Raw genomic sequence first — 24,896 nt, 5'->3', positions numbered from 1 at the left:
AATTAATGGAGCAGTTGTGCACTTAATGGTTGATTGCGGATCAATGTATACCAACATCCCAAGGTACATTTATGACAAATTCTGGCCCAACACCACATTGGAACCTAAAGATATCAATCCAGAAGGGTATCAAGGGGAAACTATCGATCTCATTGGATACATGAAGTCAGTTATTGAATTTAAAGGTAGGCTAGTGGAAGGCAAGGTGTATATACCAAAAGATGGACCTCCTATTTTAGGATGGATGCATCAATTTGATCTGTCTATTATCATAAATCCTAGAGCTCCAACACAAGTTTTAGTTGTTGACAATCTTTCAATAGAAGAAATCTTAGAAGAAGCTAAGGATGTCTTTAAGAAAGAGTTAGGTTGTTTTAAAGGATATGTACACAAAATAATTCTTAAACCCAACTCAATTCCAGTACAGCATAGAGTACGTAGAACACCCTTAGTGGCTAGGGAGGCAATCAAAGGAATGCTGCAAGACATGCTTGATTCAGGGGTGATAGAAGCTGCAGAGAGTTCGCCATGGGTTTCACCAGTAGTTATCATGAAGAAATCGGATGACAAGTTTAGGTTCTGCATTGACCTCAGGTCGCTTAACCAGAATGTGGTGGTGGATACATTTCCACTACCTAACATTAATGAATTTTTAAAAAACGCGTATCACCAAATCAGATTACATGAAGACTCCAAACCATTGACGGCATTCATCACTACGGAAGGAATTTTTCAGTGTATCAGGATGCCTTTTGGGTTGTGTTCAGCAGCAAGCATATTTCAGAGAATAATGAATGTGTTGTTTAAGGGGATGAAGAACATTGTTTTTTTCCAGGATAACATTCTAGTATTTGGGGACACAGTTGAGCAACATAATCACACTCTTCGTGAAGCGATATTCAAAATTAGAGAGTCTGGTCTTACATTAAGACAAGAAAAATGCAAGTTCTTGGTGGATAGAGTGGATTATTTAGGTTATGAGATTTCAGAACTTGGTGTGAAACCTAAGAAAGATCTCTTAAATGCTGTTCGTTTAGCTCCTGTACCCTCAGATAAGGACAAATTGCGTTCATTTTTAGGTTTAATTGAATATTATTCCAAATTTATTAGGGATTTCTCGACAAAGACTGTACATTTAAGGTCTCTCCTAAAAAAGGGAGTTTGTTTTATTTGGGGTGATGTCCAACAACTGTGCTTTGATAGCATTAAGAAGGACATTTGCAATGCTGATATCCTTACGCCTTTTGACACTAAGTTACAGTCTGTGCTCATGGTTGATGGACTTTGAGCTGTGTTGGCTCAAGTTTATAATGGAAAAGAAAAGACAGTAGCATTTGCATCCAGAACGCTAACTGTGTGTGAGAAAAACTATTCAGTTATAGAACGCGAGACTTTGGCTGCTGCGTGGGCGTGTGAGGACTTTAGAACCTATTTATGGGAGTCTAAATTCATATTGAAAACTGATCATAAGCCTCTTATACGTGTGTTATTACCGGGGGTGATGCAAAGTGCTCAGCAAGATTAACAAGGTTGGCTTCTCGCCTTCAGGAATTTTGCTACAATATAGAGTATATCCAAGGTTAGAGGAACATACAAGCGGACTGCTTATCAAGATTGTCACTTGACTGGGACACAGTAGATAAAGAGGCAGTCCTCGAGAATGAGGGTGCAGTTGCCTTTGTACAGGATGTGTTGAATGTATGTGAACCGCAGGCGTTAACTAAGAGTGAGTGGGTTGATGCCTTGTTAAAAGATAGTTCTATGAAGGGCACTTGGGACAAACTAGAACTAAAAAAAGACTTAGGATGAATTGGTGGTGGCCAGGGATGGATTCAGATGTAGATGATGTGATATTTGTAGGGAAAGTGACAAACGTTTGAAGGTTGGTGTTCAAGCATCTCATTATCACATTTCAGACCCAGGGTTACCTTTGCACACTGTATGTATGGATGATTTTATAGGTCCCATGAATGGTCTTAAAGAGAATTTACGGTTTGGTATTGTTGTGGTAGATGTTCATTCAAAGTGGTTGATAGTAAAATTTACAAAAGACATTACTACGTCAACTACTATACAGGTAATGAGGAATATGTGGTGTGAAGAGAATATACCCTCTTTACTGTTACCAGACAATGGAACTCAATTAACATCTGTTGAAATGACAGAGTTTTTATCCACATGTGGCATTAGACATAGCCGTACTTCTCTGTACAACCCACAGGGAAATGGAATTGTTGAGAGGGCAAATCGTTTGATCAAAGGTGTCATTCAAATGGCTGTTTCTAGTGGTAAAGAAGTAGATTCTTTGGTATCAGAAATGGTCTGGGCATATCGCTGTAGTGTACACAGTGTCACCAACAAAACACCTTTTGAGGTTATGCGTGGGAGAGCACCTAACGCGAAATTGGTTCCCACTTGGATGAAAGATATATTAACAAAAGACATGATTAAGGACAAGTCAATTTCCATTTAATCACAAAGTAGTATGAATCACAACAAAAGACTAGAGAGGAGGATTTGCTCTTGTGATTGGGTGAAAGTACGGTCTGGCAGACCTGGAAGTTCATTCAGTAAATTTCTAGTACCGTTTACAGTTAAATCTACTTTACCTTATGGTGTAGTTTTAGATAATGGTGACAAGTGGAATTATAGAAGGGTGGCTCTATATCAAAAGGGCATGGTAGGTACAGATGATATGGTCAGAGGTAATGGTTGTGACACTGCTACGGGTAACACGTTTTTAACTATGTCTGACAATGACTTAACTTGTAATTCTCAAGGAAACTTTGCTTCTTACAGTGCTGTACAGGGAGGAGGTGATGCTCCTGCTCCTACTCCATCAGTTTCCTTGGATGTACTTCAGCCTACTCGGGAGGTAAGAATGTATCCTCCAGGTTATTTAAAAGATTATATTTGCAAGTGATTTGTTGCATTGACATGTATTTCACAGTTATTCTATTTTGTGCTGTTATTTTATTCATACTCATTTACCTATTCTTGATGTATGTCATGGTTTCATTTATTTGGATCTTTATGGATTTATTTAGGAAATTGTTTAAATTATCTCAATATATTTTTATTTGTTTAAGGGAAGAGGATATGTGGTAATCTTCTATGTTGCTTGTGGAGTGTGGAGCACTGTGCTCAGTGCATTCCACATTCCTATGTGCGCTGGTCGTTCTACTTCTGGTCAGTTGCTGTTGACTGGCCAGAGGGAGAGCCACACTTTTTCCATTCTGCTACTACTTACAATAAATAACTTACCTTCTTCTTATAAGTCAATTTATGCGTCCATTATCTTACTACACTAACCCCCCCAAAAAATGGGGAGCTTGAGGCGGCATGCGGGTATACAGAAAGTACCGTGCCCAGTTGTGGGGTGCTGGTGGAGACGAGGGATGCGGAGTGAGTTGTGGGGGTGCTGGACATATTGGGATACCACTCAGTGTGTGAGGATGCTGGGGGCGTGGCAGTCGAGGTGTGGACGAGGGTAATGTGGAAAGAGTGGTGGTTTAGATGTTAGAGAAATGGAGGTTCGGGGGTGTTAGTGAAGTGGGCCATTTAGATGTAGAAATTTTGGGCATGGGAAAAGTTGCCCTAATAACATATAGCTCTTTTATAGGGCTTACCATCGCATTTTCACAATGCTAACGATAAAACGCATTCGCATCTGAAAGAAAAACACAGCAACTGTCAGACGTGACAGAGAGTGACAAGCACTCACGCGGCAGCAGGGGGGAGGAGAGGGGACGGGTGCGATTCACTCGCGAGAGCCTTAATTGCGACCAGATGGGCCGCTAGCTCCCGAGAGGGAATCTCCTGACGTGCACGCGTTGCATTGAAGGCAATGGCAACGCGTGCATCTGCTTGGCTGAAAACCCTAAGCGCTCGGAAGAGGTCGTTTTCCTTTTCAGCGCATGCGCTGCGAAGGCTCGACCTAATAAAAATGAAGTGACTGAGAATAAAAATACAGTAAAATTTGAACGCAGTGTGTAACCGTCTGCTAGTGCAAGTATAATCCACTTCACCAGGGGCAACTATGAGATTTCCTTGGAGGTCCTCAGTCCCAGGGGGGAGGTTAAGCTTGTGTCCAGACACCTAAATAGCATTAAGGTTTCGACTCTATGGACTGCATGGTTGTTCATCATCACCATGGAGGATCTTCATCAGAACGTGGGGGTGGGGGGTGGGAAACTGCCTGTTTGATAAGGTAGGAATAGATTGAAACCAGCTGTGGCATGTGTTAATGTGCTTTGATTTCTGCAACAGCTCATCTTAAGTCGCATGAATTGGCACCTTCCAATAGAGAATTTACGGAGGTGGAAGGACGGCAAGCCTACTCGTCCTGGAACTATCTGTATATGGAATAATGTGCCTCAGGGAGTCAATATTTAAATATCAGTGAGTCATTCAAACGCCAGGTGAGAGCAAGGAAAACAACTCACCTCTGTGCACCCTGGTCTGGTCGCACTGAACTGATGCAAGGTCTTCAAGAAGATAGGGCTGGTAAAAGGTTCTAAAGGGGGCAAGCCTGGGGGTGTGGCCAAGATGGGGATCGGGTGAGACACGGTTCATTCGTCTCCCCGCTCCCATCTGTCCCACGGGCTGGTATCAGTAAAAGAAAGCTGCCCATAATCCACATAAAGTAGCGGAGGAGGAGCAAGAGTGCGGCAGATGGAAAGGGGAGATAGGAGACCCCACGGAGAAGGTGCAGCAATGAGGGCGCTGGAGATTGCATGCTTCAGATCATAATGGCGGCGGCACTCTCCTGGTGACGGAGGGAAACAATGAAAAGCGGTGCCGAGCTGCAGGGATAGTAGATGCAGTGAACGCAATGCTGGGTCGGCGCCACTGACAGCCGGAAAGAGTGGAGGCCGATTTTCGAATCCCGACTCCAGGCAAACAGCGAGCTGCCTGGCGGAGCGGGGCCCAACTCTCCAGGCCCCGGGGAGAGGAGGTAGCCGGCCTACGATGAAGCAAGTAGGGTGGAGGGACGCAGACACAGTGGGAACCTGCCAGATAACCATCAGAGCGGGAAGGCATGGGGACAGTGCCCATAGGGTCCCTTGGAGCCTCAAAAATATATTAAAAGAGTACAGACTCAGTAGGAGGCCTGAACCATAGCAGGGCACTCTGGAGTAAAGTAAATCAGCAAACGAGGCCACAGAACACTCCAGGGCTCGACATAGGGAGCCATAAGAGGCAGACTGGAGAGGAAGAAAGATCACCAAAGCACACCCTAGCAGATACAAGGACTTAGGGGTGAAGAGAGCGGCGAGACGAAGGGGTGAAGGCACACGCAGGTGCCCACAGCGGCTGAATTCAAAGTAGAGCAGGGAGTGCGTAGGAAGGCGGTGGAAACCACAATAACACCCGATAAGGAAGTAGATGCATAGACACCAGCGATCGACCCCGGCGGGCAGCAATTGGCCCCAAAAGTCGTAGGAAAGGCAGGACGTGACACCGTAGCGGCAGCAGCTGAGAGAGGCGGTTCATCCTTATTGTACAAACCATTGAAGGAGCAGACCAGGGAAAGTGCAGTGGACCACAACATTAAGAGGACGCAATGGGGCCTTGATTTCTCTACCAAGACAGGTGGCCTAGTGCACAGGGGGTCCCCAGGATACCGGTTAAAAGGAAGCGGCAAAAAAGAAAGTGGCACCAGGCGTTGACTTGGCTGCCGAACGTGGGTATAAAGACAATACCCTTAAAGAAATGCTCACCAAGCCTCCTGTGCACATCGGAGGAGAAGGACGCACGTCCCGCAGCCCTTCTTAGAGATGCTATTTACAACCCTACGTGAAAACCTACAAACTCTGAAAAGTGAAATAGCATCCGAGCTGAAAGAAGTGAGGAGGGACGTAGAATAGATGCAGTGGGCGAGAGAGTGGCTGAGATGGAGGATCGAAACCAAGCTCAAGAAGAGGAAATGGAACAATTGCAGAAGGAGGTTATTTGGCTCAAGTCACAACAAATCAACCTACAGGAACATTCAGAAGATTTGGAGAACCGGTTGAGCCAGAATAATATCTGAGTCAAAGAGGTTCCTTCCAAAGAAGAGTGCTCAGACATCACTCGATACCTACAAGGCCTGTTTCGACACATCCTAGAGGTACCTCGGGACTTCGAGGTCAAAATAGATTGAGCACATAGGGTGGGGATGCCATGAAGAGCAGTAGCGCCTCCCCTGGACATTCTAGCTTATTTACCGGACTTTTAGTTGAAACAGCTGATACTACGTGAGGCCCGGGACAAGCAACCTCTTGAATGTCCAGACCATCCTGTAGCATTGTTTCACAATCTTGCTGCAATAACCCTGCAAAAAAGGAGTGAATTCAGACTGGCGACAACATATCTTCGGGGACAGGGGGTGGCGTATGCCTGGGGATACCACATCAAGTTAATATTCAAATAGCAGGGCAAATTACATCAAATGCGTTTATTGCGGGACGTTTGCCAGATTCTGGGGATTAAACACATGGACCAAGAAGAAAACGGAGGACGAGGACGCTCGACATTGCGGGGATGCTGGCAGAAAATAGAAGGAGGCCCCACAAAGGACTGTGCAAGGAAGCCGGATTCCTTCACAATGGTGCAAGAGAGTCAAGCTGTTCTAGACTCCTTGTCTAAAGAGAATACGCCTCCAGAAGGCGATTGAGTGGGGAAAAGGCAGATAAGTGCATTGACTTGGCCCGGTGGGCGACAGGGGTGGGGGACCTCTCCAGGAGCAGTGAGGCCGATAAGGGATTGACCCCACTATGCACCCAAACCTTTTTTACACCAAAGACACGTGGGACCGAACTGCGGGTCCTGGACAATATGAGGAACTGTTGGTATTTCAGTTGGGGTTGGGGGGGAGGAAAGGGTCTCTCATTCATGGTATAGAGGTTACAAGATCTACTGGCAGAGCTGGGTAGGAAGAGGGTAAGGAGGGCGGGGACGGGGAAGAGGCATCGCTTGCAGAAATATCTATGGATTGCAAAAAGTTTATCCACACGACATGTCATACCACACTTTACAGTCCTTACACTTAATGTGAAGGGGCTTTACAACCCCGCAAAAAGGAAAGCTCTCCTTTCATACCTGGTGAACTCGGAAGCAGACGTGTGCCTCCTTCAAGAGACCCACTTGATATCCAAGGACTGGCACCGGTTACGGTCAAGAATCTTCCCCGGCAATTCTTTTTGTCCACATCAGACAAGAAAGCAGGAGTGGCAATCCTGATTGGTAGACGGTTCCGAGGAGAAGTGACAGATAAAATAGCAGAGATCAAGGGGAGACTTTTGGCATACACATTACAGGAGGAAGGACAGACCATAGCGGTTGAGTCGGTCTATGGCCCCAATGTTGGCCGAGGAAGAGTTTTTGAAATTGGCTCTCTCAGAGGCCTTCAATAGCCAAACCCATTTGACATTAATCAGAGGAGACTTAAATAAAGCAATGGAGGCATCTAAGGATAAATTAGGGAGTCACTACACACAAGGAGGTGAGATCTCACAAGATGGGATTTGATGGCTTCGATCCATTGGATTGGTGGACCTGTGGCGGGCTAAATACCCTCCAGCTTCGCAGTATACGTTCTATTCTCATGCTCATGGGACATACCAGGCTGGATTACATATTGGGCATAGCAGAGCTAGACAAATTAGTGAGGGAAACGAGCATAGAGCCCGCAGCACTCTCAGACCCAGATGCGGTGACTGTATCCCTGCTGTTACCTGCACGTCGGAGACACTCAGGGGGGTGGAGATTAAGAGAAAGCTTATTACATAAAGACACAGTGATGAAACAACTCACTAAATGCATTAAAGAGTATTTAGAGATGAATGACTCTCCAGCTATCTCTAAAGTTACGCTGTGGGAGGCCATGAAGGCAGTGGTTAGGGGGGAGATAATCGCAATCATGGCAGCAGAGAATAAGGAGTGGAAATAAAAGAGACCAACTTTTGGTGCAAGTCCTAGAACTGGAACGGGTGCATAGACGGACAGGAGCGCCGAGGGTGTGGAGGCAGCTTAAGGCAGCGAGGATGCAATTAGCAGGGTTAAACCTCGACAGGGCTGAATATGGAGCATTACAGCTAAAATATTCGTACTATATAGGAGAGGGGTCTTCAAACTGTGCGGCCCCAAGGCGGGTCGTGGAGTGATAGAAAGGGGGTTGCACATTCCCGGTCACACTACTGCCTATTATTTCCATTTGTAGTGTGCTACTGTTACCAAAAGGTGTCCTAGGGCTCCTACCCATCTGCTGCCTAAAATGACAAATGAGAAACACATAGAAGAGCAAGGTTTTTATAGCTCCCAAATAATAGATTGTTGGTGGAGCGAAGCAAAAGAGGGTACAAGTGCCAAAACTGTGCAGCCTGCATCAAAATAGCGAGACCGACAAATCGTGCCTTCCTGAATTACGGAACAATAGGAAGATTAGCACAGGCCGAGATGCGTATACGGGCCGGTTTATACTATAAATCGACCTGTTTGCTCGGTGAGGAGAGATGAGAGGGTGAGAGGAGATGGGATAATAGAACACAGCAAGGGAACTAGAGAATTCCATTTAAGAGGTCAGAGATGAGGAGAAATGTGAAGTGCCAAAGGAAGTGCAGAAAGACAAAAATAGAGGTGAGTGTGAGCGAAAGGTGAAGGCACAGAGGAGGGTTACTGTTAAACTGTGAGAGAAGGTGGCTGAGAGATGATCTGTGATGTAAAAAGAGAATTTGATGCAACATGGGTGAGGGACAGCAGAGATAGGGGAAGAGAGGGCGTAATGAGATAGATGCTTAGGTAACAGGGGAGAGCGACTTTGTTTCAAGAAGGTGTGAAAGAACGAAGGGGAGATGTGAAAGATGAATTGGGCACTGCAGTGGTGGAAGATGCAAATAGACAGAAATTTGAAAGGAGAGACTTGATGTGAATGAGAAGTACTGAGGGGCAAGAGAGAGGTGGCGGGCCAGAAAGGCCATGAGATAAATGCAAGAGCCTGTTGGAGATGAGGGCAGTGAAAAGACACAATGTCAGGAGGTGATTAAAGGTGAAGTGAGAGGTTTAATAGGGAGAGTTCGGAAGTTGTAAAAAGGGGTGAAAGAAAATGGCCTGCAAAGTGAGAGAGGGATCCGGGGTTGGGAGAGGAGGGAGGGATGGAATGGAAGGGGTGGGAGGAAAGAGGTGTGGGTAAACTGCTTATTTCTGCACAAGACCGCCAGGGTTTTAAGGGACCCTTGCTGCTCCTGGCTAGGGTCAGGTTAGCTTCTAATGTGGCAACATGTATTTCTGCGGAGTGAAGGCCCTTCACAAAGGTTGACTAGACAGCTTTCTGTTGTTTATTGAGGTATTTTAGTTATAAACTGGTACTGATGAGGTGGAATCTTTCCTCAGTGTTACTCTGTGTAAATGTAAAAATAATGAAGCAATACTATCCCAAAATATGCAGCACCACACAGCATTATTACATTTTCTTACTACAGAATTTAATCACACCTGCCGCATAATTAGGTCCTCATAATGACTGTAACCCTGTTTATAGGTTTAGAAATGTTTGCCAAGGAGGGGGTCCTTACTCCTGAAAATTTTGACGGGGGGTCTCAACATCCAAAAGTTTGAAGACCTCTGATATAGGGGGAGACAAGAAGGGATGGATGTTAGCAAGCAAACTTAGAACCTGGACCCAACAAACCAAGATTCCGGCCATTAAAATTAATAAAGAGGAGGATCTCACGGAGGACGAAGATGTAGCTTGTGCTTTCAGGGACTTCTACGTAGAACTATATATGAGGGAGAATAGATCCGAAGAGCTCATGTCGACATATCTAGAATGGGCCCGCACATCAAATATAGCTTAAGAACAGGCAGAGATGCTAGATGACCTGATTTGGCTGGAAGAAGTGATTGGAGAGATTGTGAGACTTAAACCTCGTAAATCCCCAGGGCCAGACGGGTTCTCGACTAGGTTTTTGTCATATCCTAGCACCGGGTTTATTTCTTTTGGGGGACCAGGATCGATATAGCCGGAATGCTGTCGGTGGCAATTATGGTCTTACCCAAACTGGGAAAGGATAAAATAGTGTGTGGTTTATACCGCCCATTATCCCTTCTCAATGTGGACTTGAAATTGTTCACAAACATAGTAGCCTCAAGACCCCCAAAGGGTCAGGGACAATCCCATGGTAATGGGCATCCCATTTGGGGGGGAACAGCACACCATATGTTTATATGCTGATTAAATACTTGCTTCTCTGGAGTCTACCGGAAGATCGCCACCGGCCTTCTTGGAAGAAATGGAAGCATTTGGACAGGTCTCTGGGTTCAGAGTTAATGTTGGGAAGTCACAGCTACTCCACTTAACGGGATCATTACTAGGCTTGGTAGCACAGGGACACCACTCTTTGGGTATTAAAGCAGCAGACTCTAGTCCATACCTAGGGATCGAACTGGCTTCAACCGTAACACAAACGGTTATGCTCAATTATGCCAAACTAAGCTAGCAGATCACGAAAGAGCTAAACGGCTGGAAACACTACCGCCTATCGCTCTTAGGCCGGGTAGCTGCCATTAAAATGTCAATTTTGCCAAAGGCATTATACCTCTTTCAGACGCTACAGGTCTCTCCGCCGAAGGGAACGCTCATGAAGCTGCAAAAGGACATATCTCACTATGTTTGGGCGGGGGGCGGGTGGCCACGAATGCCGAGAGATGTGAGCTATTTGAAACCAGAGAAGGTGGGTCTGGGACTCCCTAATCTCCTGGTCTATTTTAGGGCTGCCCAACTAAGATACTTTGTAGAGTGGAATAAAACGGAATCGTAGAAGCACAGGATATTCCAGGAAAGGGCACTGGCGGGGTTACCCTTATGGAAAATACCTTTTTAAAGAAGGCAGATAGACCACCGGGTCTACTGAGGTCACCTGTTACAAAACCACTGCTAGAGGTATGGGAGGGGGTGGCTACCAAGAAGGGGCTTATATCCTTTCCGGCTCCGATGGCACCACTGACAGACAATCGAGAATTTACACCAGGGTTGAACACACAGGCATATGCAACATGGCAGTCTACTCCTTGTAGAGCGGCAGGACATCTATTTGACATTGAAGGAATCATCCCATTTACAATAAAAAGATCAGGGAGGTCTCCTTACAAATCCAATTAGGGACAAGGAGCAATGACCAGTAGTAAGAAAAAAGTCCCTAATCAAAGAGGGAAATAGAACAAACGAGCGGGGAAAGGACACTTCCGCCACCCCTCTGTACAGTAGAATTCAGAACAAGACAGCGAGCTTTAGATAAATGCAGTAAGGTAGAAGGTGTTCGATAATGAACGAGATAACTTATTCCGATGATACTGCAGGGATAAATCAAGAAGGACTGTGATAAGGGGAGAATACGGTCCACAACATAGTATAGAGTAAAAACAAGGTTGGGATAACAAGAGACAATTCCGAAGGGGCTACATCGGGTTAGTGCACATATACCCTAGAGGACTAGAGAGAACCAGATAAGTAGAGGAACACTGCGAGGACTTTAACCCAGCCTTTAAAGATAGCGATAACGATCTAAAACAACCTGCACTATATGGATAGTTATATTAAAACTCCATAAGTAGCGGGAGTTTCGGCAAATAACGGCGGCCTTTTGTTTTTAATCAAAACCGGTTAGACGAACATGGAACAGGGTGCTTCCAAAGAGGTCTACACTGGGTGAAGTTTAAATCTAGAGTAACAGTGAAGATTATAGACTAATAAGAGGGCCCCTAAAAGAACATTAGCACGTGGAGCGAAATGTACTATAAGCCATAATGAGGGGAGTATAATAACGCTGAAACTACTAATTTTACATTTGAGAGCCGGATAATTTACAAAATCCCGGTACCAAAGACGAATTGAAGGAGGACGTGACAATACATAAAGGCGCCCATTAAACAGCGCAATTGTCAAAAGCATCCAGTCATAAGCTGTCTCACCATTTTTCCCTGACACGTGGGTGAGTGGAGGTTTTTGTCCTTTATAGCGATTTAGCTACATGAAGGTTAATGAATAGAGAGTGAAAAATCTCTTCCTTTTTTTTATTAAAGCACCAGCTCTGCATCATTACAATACGGTGGCTCCCTTGACCTCTTAAAAGAAAACAGCCATTGCATATTCAAAGGTAAAGATAGTTTACTACTATGTATGGAGAAAGGTATAAATGGTTAATTAATAAACTAATTTGTGATACCAGCCTTTCCTTAATAAAGGTCTGTGCACTATGTAGAAGCACCCTGACATCCAACCAATCGCACCTATCCCTAAGAAGGTGACACAAATAGACACAAGAAGATAACCTCAAATTGATTAACGAGGCGGAAATGAATTCCATTTCTTCATAAGGTATGCAGAATGAAGTTCATAAATGCCTTAATGTGCAGTAATAGGTTCCAACAACAAGATCTTTTATTGATATCGATTCTTTCCCTCAAAACCTAAACCCAGCAAACCACATGTTTAATAAATAAAAAAGAATAATTATATTATTGAATAAATTGTACAACTTGTCTAATATCATTTTTTTTTTTTTTTAAATTTGTTTTTATTGTTGCATCACAATATCAAATTCAGTATCACATGTATTACGACGAGTGGCGTCAACATTTCGCCAGCTGTCATCAGGATCGCAACTTTTACATTTTTTATAACTAACAACGATAACATCCAGGTGTGTAACTTGGTTAGACAGAAGCTTGTTTTGTACACATTACCTTCTAGGCATTGCACGTCTACCTCTACATCCCTCCCTCCATAGACAACCGCCTACTCTCTTATGCCTACGGGACTTTGGAGACCCAGTGTGCCCGTGTCCATCCCCTCTTATTCCCCCCTCACGCCCGTTCTCCTTCTACTTCATCGTCCTCTTCTGAGCTATCCCCTTCCTCGTCTTCGGGCAATGGTTCGCATGGCTCCCCTCTATAAGTGTTCCACGGTAGCCATACTTTATTCCACTTACGTGGATTCGCCCTCTGTTGGTATATCGCCCGTTCCGTCATCATGATCATGTCCATATTTTTACACCACTGTGCCAAAGTCGGTATCTCTGCCGCTCCCCATTTCTGTGCTATATCTCGCTTTGCTAGCATCATCCCTATGACCACCCATAGTCGCCCTTGTGGCGTGAGGTCGGTCGGGCCCCACACATTCAGCAAACAAATTCTAGGGTCTGGAGTGAACGGGAGCTGTAAGGTCTGGGCGACCGTGCGCGCCACTCGCTTCCAGTACTCTATTACGTATGGACAGGACCACAGGGTGTGAAACAATGTGCCCTCCTCCCCACAGTTTCGTAAGCAATATGGGTGTTCTGCCCTCTGGAATTTGTGGAGTGTGGTGCGCGTGTAGTATACTCGGTGTAGTATCTTGAACTGTATCAGACGGAATCTCGCTGAGATACCCGCCTCTCTAGGTGATGCCATTGCGGCATTCCAGTTTGCCTCATCCAGGTCCCCGACATCATCCTCCCATTTCTCTTTCAATTGTTGTAATGGGTCAGGCAAGTTATTTACTAATTTGCGATATGTGAGGGAGGTGGCGCTGGCTTCCATGTAATCAGTGAGTAGTCGGTCTTCCAAAGGGGCCGATTCCGGGACGTTGGTTCCCGGTGTTAGTACTGCTAGCAATGCGTGCCTAATCTGAATGTAGCGGTATGTCTCAGTGGTGTTTAGCTCATACTGTTCTCTCAGGGTGTCAAATGGGATCACCCCCTCCCGTGTCCATAGATCCCCCACCGTGGAGATCCCTATAGTGTCCCATTTATCAAATCCTTTACTACGTCTCAGGTTGCCCAGTGCCCTAGAGTCCCACAAGGGTGTAAGCTGTGTAATCACCCCTCCCCATTTCAGACGAGATTGGGCTTTGTGCCATAAAGTTACAGTGTGCTTAGTCGGGCCTATTAGTTTCGCTGTCAGGCCCTTGTTGTAGAGTGGGGCAAGTAGTGTATTCGTGCCAAGCTGACGTCTGTCCGCTAAGTATGCCGGGTCCTCCTGCGGCGCATGCATCCATTGGTTAATCACCTTGAGGTGTGCTGCCCAGTAGTATAGTTCCAGATTCGGGAGTGCAATCCCCCCACTGTACCAGTCCCTAACCAGTTTCACCTGTGCTACCCTCGCCGGTTTATCTCCCCATAGTAGGCCTGACAGTTGCCCCGCTATCTGTTTGAAAAAGGAAGGTGGGACCAGTGCTGGCGTATTTTCCAAAACATATAGGAACCTGGGTAGCGCCATCATTTTGAAAAGTGCGGCTCTGCCCAGTAACGTCAGCGGGAGTGTCCTCCAATGGCGCACGTCCGCCTTCAGTCTATCGAGCAGGGGCCTGAGGTTGAGATCCTGAAAGGTCACCTGATCTCGGGTGATCCGAATCCCTAGATATCGAAAGGAGATGGTTTCCACCACCAAGGGGCAGTCCGCCTCCAAACACGGTGGGGTCCCATGCAGCATGTAGATCACCGATTTCATCCAGTTAATCTTGTACCCTGAGGCTATTCCCTGTCGTTCACATAATGCCAGCAACACTGGAATTCCCTCTGCCGGGTTCTCTAGGTAGATTAGCATATCATCCGCGTATAAGGACACTCTGTCCTCCCAGCCTTCACCCCAGGTAATGCCACGCAGCAGCGGTGTGGTCCTAATAATTGTAGCCAACGGCTCAAGTACCAGAGCAAATAGTAGCGGGGAGAGCGGGCAGCCTTGTCTCATGCCCCTTGTCAATGTAATGATTCTCGAGAGATGGCCATTAGCCGTCACTCGCGCCGTGGGGTCTAATATCATTTTTAATTGTTTTTTGATTATATTCTGTCTATTGTTGTGGTTTATTAGAAATGTGGTTATGGCATTAATGGGTTTGTGAGTTTTGAAGGGTCGCACTTTATATGCCTTTCCAGTTTTGGAAAAATAGGGACTTTTTTCTTACTACTGATCATCCCATTTACACCTCTACAACAAGATTACTCAATATCTGAGTCAGAGCGATACCATTATATGCAAATACGGCACTGGTTACTCAATCAATATGTGCAGCCAAAAGTCAGTCAAAAACTGACCAGATACAATAAGTGGGAAAAGAATTAGGGATAGAATTATCAAAAAAAATGGGGAGAAATTTATTAAAGAGCTAAGCACACAGCACGGAATACAGCCAGCAAAAAAAAAGCTACCTATTGGTATTTAACCCCTGTACGTCTCAATAAAGGGAATCCAAATTGTAGCCCAACGTGTTGGAGAGGGTGTGAGGAGGACAGAACATTACCGCATTTATTATTGGATTGCCCACAAATAGCAACGTATTGGGCCAAAATATTAGACAAAATTGTTTTAAGGTTTGACACAGATCCCACACCTTCCGACACTGTCCTGGGGCTCCCAAACCACTTAATGTTCCCATTGAAGTCTTGCAAAGGTAACCAAATGGGTCTGGCATTAGGGGCACACTGGGGAACACAAGTAACACCCACATACACAGGTTGGCTCCCCAGAATGTGGTATACCATGGAGATGGAACGGATACATGCCTCATTTAAAGATATTAGGAAACCACTTCTTGCCCTATTGTCATCGGAATTTCATGAAATGACATGCCCAAGATATCTTCGGATCCTCCAGATAACAAACACAGGAGTGCCCCAAGAAACACAATGAATACTGAAGCTAGTAAGTCTGAATCAAGACAGACTCAGAATAGCAATAGGCAATACCAATGCCAGAGGAGGGTGGGAAGGGGCTTTGTTGTAAGTTTGATGTTGTTTTCATTTTTATTTTGGTCAGATTTGTCTTTAATATAAACTGTACCCTACAAATATTGTGTGTACCAAAGCTGAAGAGATCTGTTAAAGGTAGACAAGGATTGTAATGGAGAATGTCTTAAATATGATATGGGGTAAAGCCAAAAAAGAATGGGATGAGAAGAGATGGGAAGATCTAGGAGAGGCCATTGGGCATCCTGATAGTCGGATGTTTTGGTCCCTTGTGTCTAAAAGTAACTTTCAATGCACACCTCCCTTGGCAAACAACATTCCTGCCGTAGAATGGCATAAACATTTTAGTGAGTTCTATTCTAGTGGTTTTACCAATGACAGTTCCAAATGCTCCACGATATAGGTGTTCCTACATGTACCCTTACATTCACTAGGGAGGAGATAATGTGCTCCCTAGATGCCATTATCCCTGCTAACACCCCCGGTCTTGATGACATCCCTGGTGACCTCTTTCGTGCTGATAGGGATAACTGGGCAGCCTATTTCATGAAATTGGCCAAAGGTATTGCTGGTAGGGGGAGAATTCCGGACACCTGGAAGGGGGCAGAAGTAATACCCATTTTTAAGGAAGGGGACAGGTCGAAGCCCATCAACTACCATCCAATTAGCCTGATAGATTGTGCCCAGAAGGTCTTCCTTGTTAAAATCCAGACCTGGATGGATGAGAATGACATCCTCTCTCCTCTCCAGGCGGGCTTTCGGCGGAAGATCGGCTACATCAATCAGGCGTTTCGCCTGGTTCTGCTGTATTGGAAGGTAGTTGTGTGGGGAAAGGCCGTTTATATCTTGCCTTTATAGACCTCAAAACAGCTTTCGACCTAGTCCCCAGGGATCTACTTTGGCAAGTCCTTCGGGACATAGGAATGCCTTTGGAAATCCTAGAATCACTTATGAGGCTGCATGAGGATAATTTTGCCTGCATGACGTGGGGAAACCAGGGTCAAACCACCGAGCCATTCAAGATCCAGCGGGGGCTACGTCAAGGGTGTGTCTTGGCCCCACTCCTTTTCCCTGTATCTTAACTCAGGTGGCCGATCTCTTGTATTCCATTCCGGCCGACGCTCCCACGTTGGCAAACAACAAAATAGCTACATTATTGTTGCTGACGACACCCTTTTGGTGCCCAAAATCGACATGAGCCTACAAAAACGTCTAAATCATTTTAAGGCATTTTGTGATATGAGGGGTTTGGTCATCAACACTGTTAAAACCAAGTTGATGATGCTAAATCCCCACAAATCCTTTAAAGGCAATTTGGTCCTAGATAATGTTCCGCTCGAGCGAGTTAGTTCTTTTGACTACCTGGGAATCAAGATGTCCAAGGGAATGGCTTGGAAGAAACACTTAGAGAAGGTGTCCCTGAAATGTTCCCAGTTAACGGGGGCCTGGGGTAGGAGCACTACCTTTCTTATACCAAGCCTGTAGCCCCCGCACTCAAGTTGTATAGCTGCAAGGTGGTGAGTATTGTGCTATACGGGGCAGAACTGTGGGGTTCCATAAATGTTAACACCATTTCAACGGTGGAAAACAAGTTCCTTAGGAGCTTGGTATCACTCCCCCAAAGCACTCCCCTTCTCCCCTTGAAACTTGACCTGGGTGTCAAGTCTATTAATGACCAGGTGAGCTTACGTTCACTGCTTTTTTGGCATAGAATGGTCACTACTGCAGATCTGGCCCCCTATGCCGCTGCTTTTACTGAAGTTTCTGCCTTGGACAAAAATCATAACATTGGGTGGATTAAATACATAAACACCATTCGGGCAGGCATGGGCGTGCCTAAGGAGCTAGAAGGTCTTCCGCCCACATAGTCTAGGGATCAATTAAAATCTCAGTATTGGGCATGGGTAGAACAGAAGAATTTCCTGAAAATCTGTCATGGCTGTTTAACTGATGTTTTTACTGATATAAAATCCATCAGCCGGCTTGAAAGCTAACTTGATTTTATTAAAGTGCCGGCAGACAGGAAATTGAATACCCAGTTCAGACATGCTGTCTACCCATTAATGCGTTCACTAATTCTTGATTGACAAACACATCTTAGCCCAAGGGCTGTCCCTTCTGCCCATCTCCTCATGAAACAGTAGGCCATGTCTTTTTAGGTCTCGCCTACGCAGTGCACATGGGCTGCATAGGAGGGCCTTTAGCCGTCGCTCTGCTCATTTTCAAGCACCCACTCGTGCTGTGGCGGCATCCACCTTGGGGGAGCGAGCACGGGTGTGCCACAAGCATGAGTGCAGTTCTTGAAAAGTGAAGACTGCACGCGCACGCAAGTACCACTTCTGGGTTTGTTGTTCTTGGCCCCTTCTCCCCGTCACAGATGTTCCTTTTCTCCACCCTTTTAACCCTTTCCAACCCCTGCTTCCCAGGGAATGGCATATTAAATGTGAAATGTACAATGCAAAAAGTTCCATTGATGCAGCGGGCCTGCAGTTTGAGGATTTATTCTTAATTGTATATAGCGTGAACTCGACACAAAGGTATTGGGGCACTTTAAATGAGCTCCAGTGACGTTGCAAGAGAACATATTCATTTTCTCGTAGGCACTTGGAGATTAAGGGAAGTGCGCAGAATCACAGGATGTTAAGCAGAGGACAACATTTGAACCTTGGCCTCCCGGCCACGGAACTCAGATAGAGTGAATACTTTAGATGGACTTTATGTTACATTTCATTGAGAATTTTTAATCCGCATGTGCGGCTTAACTACTCTATTTTTTTGGCATAACAATTACTGAACTTTAACAATTCTCTCCGTGTGGTGCCCTCACTCTCAACACCTAAATCTGCACTCCTCCCACCCCTGTTTCCGGGTTAAGGAGACTGCCCTTTGTCATTGGCTGCCTGAGCTCAGCCTATGCACCTTAATGAATGTATTAAGGAATATAGCTGAATAAAGTACCTGTGTTTCAGCAATGCTAAACTTATAGCAGTACCTCACTTCCGAAGACAACGGAGGTGAGGCTCTTCCTTCATGGTCAGAGCGGTAAGTATGTAGAATCAACTGCCTGATTACTTGAGGTCTATCTTGAAGGAAGTTACATATAAAAAGAAGCTGAAAACACTCTTATTCAGACTATAGTGATGTTAGGATCTCAGCGGTTCTGTGCTCTGCTCCCTTCAGTGCCTAAAAGCACCGGGAAAATCCTCTGAGTAGCTGTGTGCTATAGAAGAATCACTTGTTCATTCATTCATTAATTCATTCAGGGAGACCAAGCAGAAACCCAATGCAGCAAAAAGGACCTAATAAAATCAATCTAAAGTGAGCCCTGCCTCCTCCTTACAGCTTCATGAACGTCAGCAATACAATTTTACCGTCTGGAAAAAAACACAATTCCACTTGGTGAAGATCATCAGGACACAAGCTTTTAAAATGAAACTCACAGACTTCCATTACTCTGTCTTACTCATACACACAATAAAAATGCATCATGCAGGCCACACCTATACATATGTGCATGCAAATATGCACTAGAATTGTAGTGCTGGGATCTAGGTTAGTGCATGTCAGTGGAACTTTACTTGAGTGGGCCAATAGGCCTTCACTCATGTGGAACAGATAAAAAGGTCTGGTTATAACTACTGATTCAGAGAGCCCGCTACCAGAACAGCTAATCCCATGTCAGGGAAGGTAGGCCATTGTCAAAAATATTAGGGCATGCTCTGCACATCCCTTCTCAAACACATTAGAAACTAAAACCAACAGGCATTTGCAATGCAACAGGTTTCGCATATACGCACGTTTGAGCTATTGGCATTGTAAATAACAATGCCTTTTATTTATGTTTTGGTTTTTGAAACATAAATAAAACACATTGTCATTTACAATGCCAATAGCTTAAAACTTAGACCTATTGCATTGCAAATGCTTGTTTGCTTGTGCTGTCTATGCCAGACCTAGAAGGATTTGGCTAACTCCAGTATTTAGATAACTTGGGACACACAGCCACAAAGACGCCCTACACATTTTAAAGTCAGATGCGAGACCTCTCTATGCTTGTGCAATTGCAACATTTCTGGGCCAGTTCTTGGCCATTAGAAGGAGGGCTATATCTACTTCCCTGACTGGCATGAATAAAACAAACTGAAATAATAATGATCAGCCCACTCGGGTGTGCATCTTTCACTAGTATTTTGGCTTGTAAATAATTGTTTTTTATGTTACTATTTTAATCTTTTTATCCTTTTTATTGGTCACTTGAGGCACAGGTTTTAAAATGGTTGTTGTTGCGTAATCGGGCCGCACTCATCAGCAAAATGAGATCTAAACAATATTTATCAATGCACTAGCACTTTAGATTTGTCCCGATAGGCAAAATAATTTAAATATTGTAATTTGTTTAGCTCTAGTCCTTTTTTGTACTTGTATATTTGCTTCAAGAATTTGTCAATTTATATTCCTCTCTTTATATTCCCGAGTCTGTATAGGGAGCATTTTATAGTACCTTTTACTCCAAACATTGTCAACCAAGATTCATGTGTTCGTCTCTCCCGAAATAAAGACTTTGATGATGATGATATGGGGTACATGAGATGGTAATACTGTCCTAAGATGACCTTTTGTTTATGGCATTAATAATAAAAACAGAGTTAAACCTAAAGGGGGTAAGCCTGAATAAGAAATGCACTATAATATTGTAACTCAGCAACCACAAATCTTTGCCTCAGTTTGAACAACTGTAGTACAAGTCTCTCTACTATATCCATCATTATCTCTAAATTAGTGCTTTCATTTAGCTGCTAATGTCCCAGAAAAACTTTGCAAATTGGGCCCACTTTCATTCCTATTGCTAATTTAACGTAAGTACTGGGGCCACTTGCAGTCAGATAGGCACAAGCAATACATTATGTATGTTCCTTAAACTAGGACATAAAACTAGGGTTGTAGCCTGCTAGGGCTCTACACAGGCTCCTTACTAAAAGGTTGAGGCAGGTTTAGGAAAGGATGCGGGTTTTAGAGAATTCAAATGATGTTTCAAGGCACTAGAGGGACATTTAAGGATTTGCAGTGTTGCAGAAATGTATTGAAGGAGGTTTTGAGTACTCTGGAATTGTGGAGAACTTGAGGTAGTTTCTGTGAATAAAGGTGCTTTTTGTAGACACACAAGAGTTTCCCTGGAGTCAGGAGCTATTTCCATAAAACTAGAAGTTTGAGGAGTTTCAAGGTAGTTTTTTTTAAAAACTCAATTAATGTTTCTTAGAAAGAAAAATTGTTTTTAAAGTCTGTGGATGTTTTGAGAACAAGCTAGGGGACCTCACAACTGTTTGAAGAAAGTGGCTATGGTGTGATCTACATTTAATAATAGTATGAGGTGGTATTGCTCTGGCAGCAGAGTGGATTTCTATGAGCTCAGTACTGACATTTCCACACTGCAGACAGACCTGCTCCTTACACACTGAGAGGAGGACAATAAACCAACCTTACCTGTCCAGGGTGCTTCGTACATCCTGCAAAACAAAAGAAGGTCAGAAGTTTAGGTATTAGTTGTGCAATTCACGTTAATGTAACTACACATGCAAGTATCTCATCTAAGGAGACACCAGGGTGACAATCTCACCCCTCGACACACACAGTCTGTGGTAGTCTGAATAGGGTTGCATGATACAGCACAGCTTGTGATATCTATAATGCGCCCACCAGACAGCAGAGCTTTTAATTTCTGATTGAGGGCAGATGACAGTACAGTCTGATATATCCTGAATGCGTCATGTATTATAGTCTAGAGTTCCCGAGATCAGGCGGCATACCTGCTAAAACTCCTGCATCACTAGAAATAATTAGAGATATACCAGAGGAACAAATAGTGTCTATACTCAAGGGCTACCAGGGCACACTACTTTTTTTTAAAAAAAAAAAAATTTATATGGAATTAAATGTACGCCTATAAATAAACAAGGATTTTGGATAAAGCACAGGATAAGACCCTTAAGCTTCTGATTATATGTAGGAAAATGTCTACCCATACAAGTTGCAACACTAGAACTGGATATAACCAGTACTTAGGAAAAAGCACCACTGTCTCCTACACCAGGGTGTTTTCATTCAAAACAGGAGGCTCTTAATATTCTTGAAGAATTGGTCAAACCTGAGCCTCAGTCATTTAATTATGTTCCATGTAAAAAATTGGACTTCGCTCTGAATTGTTCCAGTTTGAAGACAAATTATGAAATGAATGGAGTAACGTAATTCAGGTTAGGAAATCTTTAAGACCAAGAGCACTGGAGCTTAATTACAGTTTGGATGAATAGCACTGAACCTTATTGAAGAGCCTGAAGCTGTTGTTGATACAGATGTACCAAAGAATGCAGCCATATTTCACAACGGGACCATTCTACGAGAAGTTCCTTTCTTCATCACCTGGTCTGTCGGGGCTGGGATGCTTTTAAGGCTGGAGTCGGGGTAGTTTTTAAGGAATGGGGCCAGGTTTTAGGGAAGGAGTTGGAGTCGTTTTCAAGGCTGGGAACTGAGTTTTAGGGCTCAGGGTGGGGGCTGGGTGTATTTTTTCCATGCATACGCCTTTACCAGTCATGCCTTCACAACAAAAGTCATTGTAGAGGCATGCGTGGTAGAAGGATGTGTGGTAAAGGTGCAGTCGAGGTAAAGACTGCGACCAGATTCACAAAGGTAAAGTGACACGAAAGTCTAACTTCATGACTTTCTGTAATCTCAAAAGGCATTTACTTCTTGTAAAGGCCCTTTATGAATACTGAAAGTCGTAAAGTTTGACTTTAGGTGTTCACAAAGTGCATTTACGAGTAGTAAATTGCTCTTGTGAATAACGAAAGACGTAAAGTTAGACTTTCGTCTAACTTTACCTTTGTAATTCGGGCCCACCTTTAGGGCATGCAATATATTTGCATGGTTTCGTCATACAGTCGTGACACAGCACAGTAAGATAATCTGAATGAGGTTACTACACAGTACTGTGTGATTTTCTGAATGGGATCGTTTGACGTAGTACAGCTGTACTTTATACCATGTTGGGCTGCCACTATACAAGTAAGTACTAGAATCAGTCGATGCATTGCATTGTGCTGTCAAAGCAGAAGGATTTGTCTTTGGTTTAACTTGTCAGTATATTTTGTTGAGTGTACAGCTCAGTGGGTGAGGTCCGTGTAAATTAACCCTGTCTGTTGATCATGCATGTTCTCCACTTACATTCAACGCCACACACACCGTATGAATTTGGCTCTTCTGTCTTGTCTTGTTTTCCCCAAGCTGTGACTCACCTTCAGGAGGTCCAACGCTGGTCCATTGCATTTCTTCTCCAGATCTGTTATCAGGGCATCAAGAGAAGTGATTTGATTGGTCAGTCTGGATATATCTGCATTTTCTTCCATGGTGATAGCCTTCTCCATCTCCTCCAGTCTCTGGTACAGTGTCTGCTCTTTATCTCTCAGGAGCTGGTGCAGCTCTTCAATCTCAGCCGCAATTTTCGGCTTCTCGGCTCTCACCTTGTTCTGTCAACATCAGAGAAATTATGGTTAGATTATGGGAAGATTCCAATGAGCACGGCCATACGTAGTGTACGGGATGAATGGGTAGATGGGGGAACAAGGTGTTCTGACAGAAACGAACAACACTAGGGCTGGAGCCATTTTTAGGGGTGCAGGTTGTGCTAAGCTAAAGCTAAGTGAGAAAAAGGTGGCTTTTGAAGCTGCACACTCTTACTATCTTCCCTTGTACTGTCTTAGTTCTCTGCTCCCATAAACATAGAACCTCACTGGGCTGTGCACTTCCCACCCACCTCTCACAATGATCAGTGCACTGCCCATGAACACAGACACCACAGGCCCCTGCTGAGCTACTTAGCGCCCAAGCACACAGACCCCCACTGAGCTGTGCAATGCCCACCCACAAAGTCCTCTGAGCCCTCAAAGGAGTTGTGCACTGCACACAGCCCCTCACTGAGTTGTGCACTGCACACTGCACACCCACACATACACCCACTGAGCTGTGCACTGCTCTCATAGCTTCTCACAGAGCGGTGCACTACCCACCCACCTTCCACCATTGTTCCCTGCACTATCCATTCACACAGCCCTCCATTGAGCTGGGCACTGCCCACCCTCTCAGCCCCCCTCAGAGCTGTGTACTACATACCCACATAGCCCCTGACTTAGCTGTATAATCACACCTACACAGACCCCACTGAGCTGTGCACTGTCCTTTAACATCACCCACTGAGCTGTACAATGCTCACCCACCAAACTCTGCGCACAAAGCCCACAGTGATCTGTGCATTATCCACCCAGGCAGCTCTCCACTGAGCTGGGTACTGCCCACCCATGCAGTCTTCCACATACATTCCCAATGAGCAGTACACCCCCACCCACACATAACCTCACTAGGCTGTGCATTGTCCACACATATAGACCCCAAACAGCACCTGCGTATTGAGTTGTGCGTGCACTGCCCACACACAGCTCCCCACTGAGCTCTGTCCTTTCCACCCACAACACCTCCCCCACTGAGCTGTGCGCTGGTCATCCACACAGCCCCTACGGAGCTGTGCTCTGCCCAAGCCCTCAGTTCCTCAGTCAATCTGCCCACTGAGGTGTGCGCTGCTCACCCACACAGACCAGGTCTGAGTTGCGCACTGTCTATCCACAAAGCCCTCACTGAGCTGAACACTGCCCACCCAACCCTTCCCCTCACTGAGTACTTTGGAACAGACTGATCATATATGTGATATTGTGAAGGAGCTACACAAAATAATGACTGTTTTAACTATGATGAATGGAGCATCCAGTCTTGGTTGAAAAGCAAATTCTGGGGAGGGGGGAAGGTGCTGGAAATAGTTCTGGTGGTCCTCCAGCCAGGCAGGAGGACGGCCTAGTTGTAGTAACCACAGAGGCAGTGGTTAATGAATAAAAGATCTTTAATCATATAAGTACAACTTCACAAGTGTACAGCAACCTCCAGCTTCATCAACTGATCATTCTTTCAGAATCTCCCAGTGATGTCATACTATGGCATCACTGGGTTCTACAATGGGAGAATGAAATCTCCACATATCTCCCCCCTTACAATGAATTGCAATGAAATAAAGATTAATACATATTAAACATTAATAACAAGAAATTAAAATACCCAATAACAATAACATAAAACTCAATAAGAATTTTTTTTTCCATT

At 44.7% G+C, this 24,896-nt stretch overlaps 1 protein-coding gene across 1 annotated transcript in view; it reads right to left on the bottom strand.

Annotated features, from left to right (window-relative positions):
• The window catches only part of LOC144827031 (E3 ubiquitin-protein ligase TRIM39-like), a 223,163-nt gene that overhangs the window by 70,866 nt on the left and 127,401 nt on the right, over positions 1-24,896 (bottom strand). Inside the window, exons 3-4 of the mRNA XM_078685497.1 lie at positions 22,988-23,218; positions 21,183-21,205 (exon numbers count right to left, since the gene is read on the bottom strand). Of these exons, the coding sequence (XP_078541623.1) occupies positions 21,183-21,205; positions 22,988-23,218 (254 nt within the window). The remainder of the gene's footprint in view (positions 1-21,182; positions 21,206-22,987; positions 23,219-24,896) is intronic.

The sequence above is a fragment of the Lissotriton helveticus genome, chromosome 4_1 (assembly GCF_964261635.1).
Source record: "Lissotriton helveticus chromosome 4_1, aLisHel1.1, whole genome shotgun sequence".
Lineage (NCBI taxonomy): Eukaryota > Metazoa > Chordata > Amphibia > Caudata > Salamandridae > Lissotriton > Lissotriton helveticus.
The sequence above is the reverse complement of the archived record's forward strand: the minus strand, read 5'-3'. Positions and strand labels throughout refer to the sequence as shown.